We start from the raw sequence: 11888 nt of genomic DNA, 5'->3' as shown, positions 1-11888 counted from the left end.
AAATACATTTAATTACACACTTTAATTGTTTTATTGCGCCTTTAAGTGATGGAGTTCGAGTGACCGAGCGCGGTATGTCTCGATGACGAGGCTCAGGACAGACATAGAGTGTGACGCAACACTGACGCAAGGTTGCCTCGAGATGTCTAAATCTGTACCATGGTAATATATATTAGTAATTTATTTCACCTGCTATAGTTTACAATCAAAATACATAAATATTGTTCAAAATATTTAGTTTGGGCAAAATCAAATAATTAAATCAATAAACATATTATTGTTTTTATACAAAACAAACGAAACAAGCCTTCATACAAAGAATAGATTCAATTAACAACAGTTAACAATTAACAGTTATTTTTCTTGGCATTCATTCTCTGGTTAGCAGCATCGTGAACATAGACTGGCTCGTTTCCACTGAGGGGTACGGACAGTACAGTACAGTACGGGTCGGGACGGGTCGGGTACACCATGATCAGGCTTGCGTTTCCATCGCCAACAGTACCCTTATTACTTGATAGGCGTACAAGCGATCGAACAACATTACAGATGATCTTGTAATAAAATAAAAAAATGACAAAACTATCTCTTTTTGTTGAATTTCAGTTTTATCAATAATAGCCATTATAAAAGTATAAGTAAGATCGTGACGTGCGACAGAGGAACTTCACTTCCCAGAAGACCGTGCGCCGCCCATGCGCAGGAGCGTCAGCAGCATGGCAGCCGCTAGCGGAATGGAGTGGTTGAAGAGTTTGAAAGGAGTGATATTAGACATGTGTGGAGTTCTGTATGATAGTGGAGAAGGAGGAGGACAAGCAATACCCGGATCTATAGAAGCAGTGAAGCGGTATATCTATCTATCTATCTATCTATCTATCTATCTATCTATCTATCTATCTATCTATCTATCTATCTATCTATCTATCTATCTATCTATCTATCTATCTATCTATCTATCTATCTATCTATCTATCTATCTATCTTTGTCTGTCTGTCTGTCAATCCTGTGCACACTGTAGTATGCAAACTTTCTCAATGCATACTACATATACAGCATACTATCATACTATTCTTATTATATCTGCTGCCATATCTTTATGAAAAATGTAATATGGTTTGATTTATGGTATATAGTGGTGGAACGATCACAAAATTGTAACTTTGATTTTCATTTATTACTTAAAGCTCACTTGAAGTTCTTTGACACCACAGCGAAAACTACGAGCATGATAAAGTTCAAAGTTCAAAAAAAAGTTCAAATTATTTAAAACAAGTGAACAGTTGTAGTTTTATGAACATTAACGACACAGACAGCAGAATATTAGGCTACTGTCACTTTAAGACCCAATAAATTTAGCGTTAATCAATCCGTGAATCACATGCATGCCGAACCGTGAGGGCGAGGGTTAGGCCTGATCCGGGTCACGAGGTCACCATCACCTGCGATCCTTGCACCGCTAATGGTTCGTATGCTATGCTAGTCTGTACTGAGTGTCCCACAATGCAATTTTCAGTGTTGAACTGAAGTAATGCCAGATGTGATCATTCTTTACTCACTATTTGATCAGATAAAAACTAAAAAATATACAAAAATATAAAACAAAAGTGTGTGTGTGTGTGTGTGTGTGTGTGTGTCAGGCTGATGGACTCGGGTCTGACCGTGCGCTTCTGCACTAACGAGACTCAGAACACGCGTGAGCACTTCGTGCAGAAGTTGCGTGTGATGGGCTTCGACATCAGCGTCAGTCACGTGTTCTCGCCCGCGCCGGCGCTCGTGCGCATCATCAGAGAGAGACGCCTGAGGCCACACCTGCTGGTGCACGACGGTACTGCACACACACCGTCAGCATCATCATCAACACCATCATCATCTTCCTCACCACCGTCATCATCATAAACATCTTCATCATAAACACCATCATCATCTTCCTCACCACCGTCATCATCATAAACATCTTCATCATCACCGTCATCATCATAAACATCTTCATCATCACCGTCATCATCATAAACATCTTCATCATCACCGTCATCATCATAAACATCTTCATCACCACCGTCATCATCATAAACATCTTCATCATCACCGTCATCATCATAAACATCACTGCAACACAAAGTCCCACAGAGGAAAGATGTGTGTTTGGAGTGACGCGCGTGTGTGTGTGTGTGTGTGTGTGTGATCTCTCAGGTCTGATGGCAGAGTTCGAGGGCGTGGACACGAGTTCTCCTAACTGTGTTGTGATTGGAGACGCTGCGGATAAATTCTCCTACCAGAACCTGAACGAGGCCTTCCGTGTTCTGATTGGTCAGGAGAAACCCCTGCTGTTCTCATTGGGCCGAGGGTGAGGCTGCTCTCAGTCAGGTCCTGTGGGGCGCTGGAGAAATGTGTTTGAGCCCGGGTTATTATCCTTCTAAACCCATTGACATCACTTCATATAAAACACACAGTACATGAACAAACATATGAAAGCGAGTAGTCTCTCCAGACTGACAGATTCAGTGTGTGTGTAATGAGTGTGTGTGTGTGTCGCTGCAGACGCTACTATAAGGAGACGGACGGGCTGAAGCTGGACGTGGGGGTTTACATGAAGGCACTGGAGGTGAATACAGGAGGTCAAAGGTCATGTGTGGCTTTGCTCTGATGGTTTCTTGTTTAAAGGGTTGTTTCATGACATGTTCCTTGACGTTCACTTATAGTGATAATGTTTTTGCACACCCCCCCCCCCCCCCACACACACACACACACACACACATATAAATGTGCAAAAATGATTATTTCAAATCCTCAGACTGACATATTAAACAGTTTTAATGCGCTGCTCCTTTAAGCCTCATCAGTAAACGCCCACTGTTGTGATTGGCTAATGTCACTGGGCGTGGCCTATGGTATCAGTGGGTGTGGTCTATGGTGCCTACAGTGGGATGATGTACAACTATTGGTCTGGAGGCCGGCATATGCAAATGCTCCTGTGACATCACAGATCCTAGTTTTGGAGCTTGAATAATTTCATTTAATTAATGTGTGTGTGTGTGTGTGTGTGTGTGTGTTCAGTACGCCGGGGACGTCCAGGCCGAGGTGGTGGGCAAGCCGTCGGCTGATTTCTTCGGGACGGTCCTGAAGGACATGAGTCTGCAGCCGCACGAGGTGTGTAGAGGCGACTGCTGTGTTCTGTGTCTGTTCACCCTGTTTCACCCTGTGTGTGTGTGTGTGTGTGTGTGTGTGTGTGTGTGTGTGTGTGTGTGTGTCAGGTGGTGATGATCGGTGATGATCTGGTCAATGATGTTGGAGGAGCTCAGAGCTGCGGGATGAAGGGCATTCAAGTCAGAACCGGCAAATACAGGTGTGTGTGTGTGTTTATAATATTTATTTTTATTAATCTTGTGTTTATAAACTGAATCAATATAAGAAGCTTCTGTAGAATCACTCATGATCCTGCAGCGCCCCCTGCTGCTCACACACACACACACACACACTCTCTCTCTCTCTCTCTCTCTCTCTCTCTCTCTCTCACACACACACACACACACTCTCTCTCTCTCTCTCTCTCTCTCTCTCTCTCTCTCACACACACACACACACACACTCTCTCTCTCTCTCTCTCTCTCTCTCTCTCTCTCTCTCTCTCTCTCTCACACACACACACATGCAACTGAAAGGCTGTGTCTGAGAGCAGTCCCCATTCCCAGCATGCAGTGCAGGAAGCGTTCCGCATCATTAGCCGCTCCGTCTGGAGGAAACACACTCCCATGAGCTCAGTGTGTAAACATCGAACCCGGTGTCGGTTCTCAGACAGGGACCTGAAGGAAAGCAGGGCAGTTGACTGACTCTTCAGCCGTTTCTCAGAAACTACAGCTCTGATCTCGTCGCTCCTCTCCTCCAGTGAACGTGCTGTGCAGTTCTGTAGATCACATGATTGGTTAAGTGCTTGACCTTTGACCTGTTCCTGCAGGCCGAGTGATGAGCAGCACGCGAGTGTGAGAGCCGACGCATACATGGATGACCTCGCCGCCGCCGCGCACGCCATCCTGACATCATCCCTGACCAAACACTGACATCATCACTGACCGCTGACATCATCACTGCTGACACCATAACTGACATCATCACTGACCGCTGACATCATCGCTGCTGACACCATCACTGACATCATCACTGACCGCTGACATCATCGCTGCTGACACCATCACTGACATCATCACTGCCTGCCCGTGTGCTGACGGGACTCCAGGGATCGCTGTGTAGACTCACACTGAACGTCCACTCACGGCTCTTATACTTCATTATCATATAAATTATAAAAAATTAAATTAATAAGACAGTTATGTGTTTTCTTTTCTCATTTTTTAATGGCTGATAAAATGGCACGCGTGTGTGCCGTCACTGCTGAAGTGTGTGTGTGTGTGTGTGTTTGTTCTCCATTCAGGACAATAACTGGAAATCTGTGCTGAGAGAAACTGGAGAACAGAGAGCAGATCTGTGTCAAACTGGGTCAGAGGTCACACACACACTAATGCATTTACACACTCTCTCACACACTCGCTCTCTCTGTCTCATACACTCACAAACACACTCTCTGTCTCTCTCACACACACACACACACACACTCAGAGACATACTCTCTCTCTCAAACACACACACACACACACATCTCTTGTTAATGAGTGAATAAGAGCTGCTCTTGAAAACACACACAGATTCATTCTGGAGGATCACATGATCAGACACACACACACACACACACACACACTATACCTAACAACACACACTATACCTCACAACACGTACACACACACACACACACACACCAACAGAGATGAAGCCCTGGAATGAGGTCTGGGAATAATGAAAACATGATGATATACTTCCTGCTGGACAGGAAGTGAGGAATAATCAGACGGGCGTTCACACACACACACACACCTGTGTTGCAGACACACAGACAGGTCTCCATGGCAACCATGGTTTGGTCTCCTGAAACCAACATCAACAAAAGCCTGAGACCTCGAGTGAAGCAACACAGCGATGAATGAGCTTCCTGTGTGTTTGATCAGTTTCCTGTCGAGATCAGAGCTCACTGTGGAAATGGTCTCGTCTACAGGACCTCAGGGAGACACACGAGCCCCTCACAGGAAGTGGCTCTCAGCTGAACAGGAAATTGCTGCATTTGTGCAGAAGTGAGTGATGTGAGGGCATTAGACTTTCTATTCTGGTACATTTTCCAAAAATAGAGTGTGTGTGTGTGTGTGTCACTATATTTGAGCACATTTTAATCTAATAAAGTGAGAATCCTCACAGACACTCGTCCCGACTCTCGGTGTGTGTGTGTGTGTGTGTGTGTAGAGAACCAGCATGAATAAAATGCTGAAAGCAGATTAGCATTACAGATATGTGATTTATTCATATTATGGTATTTGCATAAATATCAGGAAAATATTACCACACACACACACGTGTATATGTGCGGGAGAATCAGCCACACGGAGGCGCTCTTACAAACCCATCCAGCCGTTTATTAGAGACTCGATCTGCAGCTCAACGTACAAACACAGATCTATAGCTTTATTCACCAGTGAGGAACACATTACCTGATATTACTACTGTTACACATCTGAAGCCCTTTCACGCGTGTGTGTGTGTGTGAGTGTGTGTTCTAATGTTGTCGGAATCCGTCGTGACGTCCTCCACCCTGAGTCGATAACATGTGCTCCTGCACTTACTGAAGGCCCATCCCATAATAATCCCCCAGAATCCTCAGTTCCTCTCGATCTGCTCGATGTCCAGTTCTCCGCCCAGCGGGAATAAGTCCCGCCCCTTCCGGCTGCACAGCCCCGCCCACAGCTCCTTCGACCCCGCCCTGCTGGCCTCTGATTGGCTGATGAGGGAGTCCTCTGTGCTGATTGGCCGGTCAGGCCTGACATCACCGTGGAGCGTTTGGTCGTCGGCGGATAATCCTGGACAGCGGAGACTGTGGAAGTCCGGCAGCTTCTGTAACGCACACACACACACACACACTTGAAATGAGCTCAATTAGTGGATATAACGTGTAATATTTCCTATTCTTTTGTGAATAAAATATTGGCTCATGTGATTTGAAATTCTTAGTTAGTTCTGTTAACTGGCCAATCAGACGCAGTGGTGATATGATGGCAGAAATCAATTCGTTCGGGTCACATGACGTCACTGTAGCTTTGCGCCGCCATCTTTACTCCTGACGGTCTCAGTGTAAACACACCCGAGCCGTCGCAACAAACGAGCACGCAAATGGAAATGATGGCGGCCGTAAAAATGAGCTCATTTTTTTATTGTGAGATGAACTGATTTATTGACTATCGTGAGCGGCCTTATCAGATTAACGACAGCTAGCCGTGAGCCGACTTAGCTAGCTAACAACTCGCTACCTAGTCAGAGCAAACTACCACCAAAGTCATACGTTAGAATTTGTATTTATAATTCCTACATTCCCATGATTAACCATGAACCCTCAGGGGCCGGTGCCGCACTTGTTCGTCCTTTACCCATCCTGCACAGCGTGTCGATACGCATCGGTCCTCGAGCGCCTTTGAGCGATCCCCACTGTATAGACATATATCCCAGAAGGCAAACTGGGGCATCGGATCGGAGCCAGGTCTCTCTCTCTCATTCAGGAGGGCAGTTTGGGCGGGCGAGATGGGGCGTAAACATGGCGGCGCTCTGTCTGGAGTGGCGTAGGTGGCGTCTATGATACTCTGATATTCCAGCTCTCATGCGTAACACCAGCGGTCAGGCCTCGTTACCACGGCAACTGAGTGTTTGGTTTGTAAACAGAGCCGTTTTTCCACTGACACAATGATCAACATAGCAAACAATACACCCACACACACACACACACACACCTGGGTCATACTGAGCAGGTCGAGTGAAGGCCTGTGTGTGTCTGTGAGTCTCCTGCACTTAACTCTCACACACACTCTCTCATGCGCACACACACACTCTCTCACCCACACACACACCTGGGTCATCTTGAGCAGGTCGAGTGAAGGCCTGTGTGTGTGTGAGTCCGCGGGTCTCCTGCGCTTGACTCCGCTCTTCTTCTCGTTGTGAACGCAGGGCTGCGATCGGGAGCGGCTCAACCCCTGCCTGCGGCGCGGCTCCGGCGTGGACCCGGGAGATCCGGGAGAGCAGATCTGGGAAGGGAAGCCCAAGGGTTCGGAGAGACTGAAGCTGGAGCTGCGGTGCATGCTGGGAAACCCTGGCGGAGCGAAGGCCGGGCGCTGAACGCTTCCTCCGCTGTAGCATCTGCGCTTCTCCACCGCCGTCCACACCCGCGACCCCTGCGGTTGCCACGGCGACCGGCCGCCCAGGTCCTCGGAGCAGGACAGCGAGCGGCACTGGCGTTTGCTCGGCGGCGCGGCGCTGCTAGCAGAAGAGGCTTCGCTCAGACTCAGATCGCGCAGCAAACCGCTCGTCTCACACACACCGTCCCACAGGCTCTCCAGGCTGGAGCCACACACACCGCCCTGCGGCCACCGGCCTGACTCTGCAACACACACACACACACACACGGGTGAGAAGCAAGACAGATGCTTGGTGAGGAAAACATGAAGGAAGCGAGTTTTTGCACTTACCCATGATTCCACAGGAGAGGAGGGCCCGGCTCATGGCTGAAGGCTCATGCTGTGGAAACACACGGACAGATCAGAGGAGAGCCGCTGCAACGGCTAATCGATCCTCAGATCACACTCGCCAGTGTGTGCTAGAGGCGAAGCACAAGTTTAGCATAGATGTATTTTGAGAGTTTCGCTCTCCGTCAAGCGATCGTAAACTTTCACTGTTTCTCACACACACGCAGAGAGAGAGAAAGAGAGAGCGACCACGCTACAGACCACGCAGAATCGACTCGCTACATGCAAACGATATTCTACGATATGTTCCCTTTGGAATGATTCAGCTTTTATAACTAGCAGAAAACACAGCTGAGGGACGAATGCCCTCTCCGGGAGTGGGCGGAGCTAATGCGCACACGGCTAAACCTCATTGGCTGGCGCTCGTCTATCACCGTCACCGGCCCTCAGTTCGAGCGACGCTGACAGCGTGATCAATAGTCATGAACCCGGCAGCTCATCCATCCTTAGTGCTGTATATTGTTATCTTTTAATAATAATTACTATTATCTTTAATTTTACAGAAACACTGAATGACCAACGATATCTTGATTTCTGTGTTTCTTACTGTGACCCCAGTGTGTTTCTTACTGTGACCCCTGTGACCCCAGTGTGTTTCTTACCGGCGGCAGAGACGCTCTGATGCTTACATCATCGACGGCCTTCTTCTCCAGTGTTTTAGTGTGAATAATTACCATGGCAACACACATCTTTGCCACAGTCCATTCCAGTGCAGACGAGTTCTAGTGAGGCTCATTCTTCAAGTGCAGCGCTGACCCCGACGACCTTCAGACGACCTCTTGACCCCTGCAGAGAGAACGAGAGAGAGAGACGTGTTTGAGTTCACATCAGTGACATCACTGAACCGCTACTAGTGACATCATCTCCAGGAGACGGTTACACCGTTGATGGATTCCAGCGCTTTGGTTTAGCTTTGAGTCCGAGTCGCAGTCATGGAAACGCTCGCCCACGATAGAGAGTTCCTGCTAATAAAGCGGGTCAGGTGAAGCCGTGGGCGAAGCACCCCGAACCCGGCGATGCTGAGGACAAGCTGTGTGTTGGCTCGAAGTCATGTGATCAAGCCGGAGTACGTGTGTCCTCACGGTTCCTGGAGCGAGCAATCCAGTCTATGGGTTAGGGTTACTCTCAGCATTTGTTTTATTTGTTGTTGCGCATGTTATCTTCTTTTGATCTTGCTGTTCTGTAAAGTCTGGAAGCTTGTTTCCGCCACAGAATGAAAAAAGTTAATTGCGACTTTTTATCTCGCAATTCTGACTTTATTTTTCTGAATTGCGAGAAATATACTTCTCGCAACCGCAGATCTGGCAATTATGACTTAATAATACGCAAATGGGAGTTATAAAGTCGGTCTTTTTCCTTAGAATTGGATTTTATAGTTTATATCTCAAAATTCTGAGATAAAGTTACAATTATCTTGTTATATATTGTTATTTTTTCCTCACTCAATTCTGTCTTTATATCTCGCAATAGTGAGATAAAGTTACAATTATCTTTTAAAATGTTTTATTCTGTGGCGGATCAAGCTATAGTAAAGCCCGTTGGTCAGCCCAGTGGCTGCTGTAAATAAAATGTAACTTGAACTTGATATGCGTTCAGTTCTACAGTCGATCTGGTGTATTTAAGTGGAATTCTTCTATGCATTTCAACAGAAACAGCATCTCGTGTGCCTGAAATCTGATGCGAGATGAAGGAGCAGAGCTCGCACCGCTGGGAGTGAGCCGAGGGATACAGCGGGTCACTACAGAACCGGGTCAGGGGTTTCTATTCTATTGTCTATGATAATAACAATGTGATGAAATAGTGAGAGACAGGTTAAACAATGGAATTTAGGGACAAATAAAACTGATTTTACAGGGACGTATTTATTGTAAACTCGTTAATGCTTTCTATATTCTTTTGACTAGACATGCTTTTTGATGACTAAAACCATCGAAATGGAATCCAGGAAAATAGACAACACAGAATTTAGGAAATATGTAGGAACATGATATAGACTGCAGATCAAATCCTCCTTTATAGTGACATGTTTAAAGTTAACACACACACACAGTGCGTGTTTGAGTGTGTTTGACATCTCCCGGGACTTGATAAGCCTCTATCTGAAGGGCGAGACTGGCCTCAGCGTCTCGGATGCGTGACTCGACATTAAGAGCCGTTTCAGGCCAATCAGGGAGCGGCACATTTCCTCCAAACAACAGATTACTCCCGCCATCATTCACTCACGTCAGACACAGAGACTCGATCACATGACCAACAGATTACTCCCGCCATCGTTCACTCACGTCAGACCCAGAGACTCGATCACATGACCAACAGATTACTCCCGCCATCGTTCACTCACGTCAGACCCAGAGACTCGATCACATGACCAACAGATTACTCCCGCCATCGTACACTCACGCTCACGTGAGTTGCGTCCGTTGCTGGAGCGGCTGAGAAGAGTGCGCTGGCGTTACACAGAGCGAGAGCGCCCTCTAGAGGACAACAACACACTATCACTGGCCGTGTTGTTTACGTTAAAGGGATCGTCGGATGCAAAATTCACTTTTAAATGTGTGTTAGCACTAGCAGTGTGTGGACGCGACCATACAATGAAGAAAATCCATTCACTTCATTTTAATCCTCAAAAAGTCTAAACACTCTGAACCGTTTGGATTTTCTAAGCACTATGATGTCATAATGCTCATGCTCTGCCCGCCGCCGCTGACAGAGGAAAGTATTAGCATATTTCTGCCCTCGGCCATTCGACACGCCTCATGGAAGAGAGGTCAATCAAAAATCAAAAATCAAATCAACGGTGTGGGTGGTTGCTTCTGAACACCGGTAACACCATCAACACAGAGTATCGTAGCTAGCCTAGCGGACGCCAGCTCATTCTGAAGATAAATCTTCTCAAAACCAAAAGCGTGAATAGAAAACCCCTCCAGAGAAGGGTAAACCCGCAGCGACTCCACCAAGGGTTTCACAGCTTTGGGAAGTTTCAGCGAATCAATTAGTCACATGAGCTTTGCTAGCCGACGCCACCTCGCGCTCGGGCCAAACCAAACTCAACTAGGCGCGTCCACAAGGCCAGCCAACTCTGTGGCAACAGAAACAGCACAGATCCAGTTGTGAAACACATGTAGAAATGAAGCCAAACCGAGCGAGCCAAGAGTTTAAAGTCCGTCGAGCACCACAGCTCCTCTGCCAGAGAATCGCACACGCTAACACTGCCAAACCGAGCCGTTAGCTCACACAATAGCGGCGCAAAGGAGCGAACGCCTTCACGAGAAGCAGCTGCCCGACCGCTTAACATAAACACAAAAGACAGACAGGTTTCTTTTCATTGGAGAAACCTCAGTTTATACCCAGTCCTGCTCGCAAACGTGAAGCTTGAACACACAGGCCTGTCACTGCAGCGCTGGTTAAAGTGTTACCAGGCAATAACTAGCGGAGAGAGACGCTGAAACACAAAGAAGCATTCATGTGCTCTGCTCTCCACACACACACACACACGCGCTGATCACAAACACACGCTTTCAGGAACACTGGCGCTTAGAAACATGAGCTAACGACACACACAACGTTATCAAATCATCCGTACACTGCTCTACATGATTGGGTGACTGTCCCATTATTTAGGCTACTCACATCATGTGGTTTCAAACACAAAAAGGGACGTTTAGAAGAATGTTCACAATGCTCTTTTTTCAATTTTAAAGGATTTTTTTATTTATTAATGATGACTTGTGATGAAGTACAAACTATGGAAACTTGTTTCCCCGACACAAAATAAACAATAAAAAAGCTAATTGTGACTTTTTATCTCAGAATTGCGTGATAAAGCAGCAATTGTGAGTCATGAAAGTATGAAAACAACAGTCCATTTCATGCTTTTTCTGAATCGCAATTTTAGGTTGTTTTTCACTCTGATCTCAAACACTTGGCTTATATTCAGATGTCCCACAATGCATTGTGAATATTTGAGTGCTGCAATGAAGGGGATGATTTAAGTTAAGTTTCACACAGAAAGCATCATGTTTTTAAGGCTTTCTGCAGCTCGACACACCATCATGTTCACTGCATGGAAAAGGAGTAATGAACATTTAACATTGAACCGGTTTACTAGGATACAGCTCAACCAGAGCCGTTGACTGTTCACAGATCAGCCGGTCCGCCCCGGTGATTCATGATCTCATGAAGCGCTTCCTCTGAGTCTGATGTCAGCATGCAGAGAAAATATG

At 46.5% G+C, this 11888-nt stretch overlaps 2 protein-coding genes across 5 annotated transcripts; one reads left to right on the top strand and one right to left on the bottom strand.

Moving 5' to 3' along the window:
• Positions 1-27: 27 nt before the first annotated feature.
• lhpp (phospholysine phosphohistidine inorganic pyrophosphate phosphatase) lies at positions 28-8451 on the top strand. Of its 4 annotated transcripts, none has more exons than XR_016147156.1 (9): positions 28-162; positions 607-847; positions 1639-1826; positions 2192-2345; positions 2540-2603; positions 3056-3148; positions 3253-3344; positions 3954-4492; positions 5103-8451. XR_016147156.1 is itself a non-coding variant. In XM_089122457.1 (9 exons), the coding sequence occupies exons 2-8, from the start codon at positions 696-698 to the stop codon at positions 4054-4056; spliced, it is 846 nt and encodes a 281-aa protein (XP_088978583.1). In that variant the 5' UTR covers positions 28-162; positions 607-695; the 3' UTR covers positions 4057-4092; positions 4197-8451. The 4 variants fall into 4 exon arrangements, 3 of the variants coding, with proteins under 3 accessions (XP_088978583.1, XP_039539284.2, XP_088978582.1); XM_089122457.1 differs by having other exon boundaries at positions 3954-4092; positions 4197-8451; XM_039683350.2 differs by having other exon boundaries at positions 3954-8451.
• Positions 5494-8409, bottom strand: fam53b (family with sequence similarity 53 member B). Its single transcript, XM_039683348.2, has 4 exons — positions 8268-8409; positions 7609-7657; positions 6994-7520; positions 5494-5989 (listed from the first exon to the last, which is right to left on the bottom strand). Exons 1-4 carry the CDS (start codon positions 8352-8354, stop codon positions 5756-5758), a joined length of 897 nt encoding a protein of 298 aa, XP_039539282.2. The 5' UTR covers positions 8355-8409; the 3' UTR covers positions 5494-5755.
• Positions 8452-11888: the final 3437 nt, after the last annotated feature.

This window comes from Pimephales promelas, chromosome 17 (genome assembly GCF_988280905.1).
Source record: "Pimephales promelas chromosome 17, fPimPro1.hap1.1, whole genome shotgun sequence".
NCBI classification, from domain to species: Eukaryota; Metazoa; Chordata; class Actinopteri; order Cypriniformes; family Leuciscidae; genus Pimephales; species Pimephales promelas.
This window is presented reverse-complemented; position numbering and strand designations above follow the sequence as displayed.

Coding starts and splice junctions, on each gene's coding strand:
- lhpp (XM_089122457.1), top strand. CDS start 696: ATGCGCAGGAGCGTCAGCAGCATGGCAGCCGCTAGCGGAATGGAGTGG. Junction 848..1,638: donor TCTATAGAAGCAGTGAAGCG/GTATATCTATCT, acceptor TGTGTGTGTCAG/GCTGATGGACTCGGGTCTGA. Junction 3,149..3,252: donor TGAGTCTGCAGCCGCACGAG/GTGTGTAGAGGC, acceptor TGTGTGTGTCAG/GTGGTGATGATCGGTGATGA.
- fam53b (XM_039683348.2), bottom strand. CDS start 8,354: ATGTGTGTTGCCATGGTAATTATTCACACTAAAACACTGGAGAAGAAG. Junction 7,521..7,608: donor CCTCTCCTGTGGAATCATGG/GTAAGTGCAAAA, acceptor TGTGTGTTGCAG/AGTCAGGCCGGTGGCCGCAG. Junction 5,990..6,993: donor ACCTGCTCAAGATGACCCAG/GTGTGTGTGTGG, acceptor TGTGCGTTACAG/AAGCTGCCGGACTTCCACAG.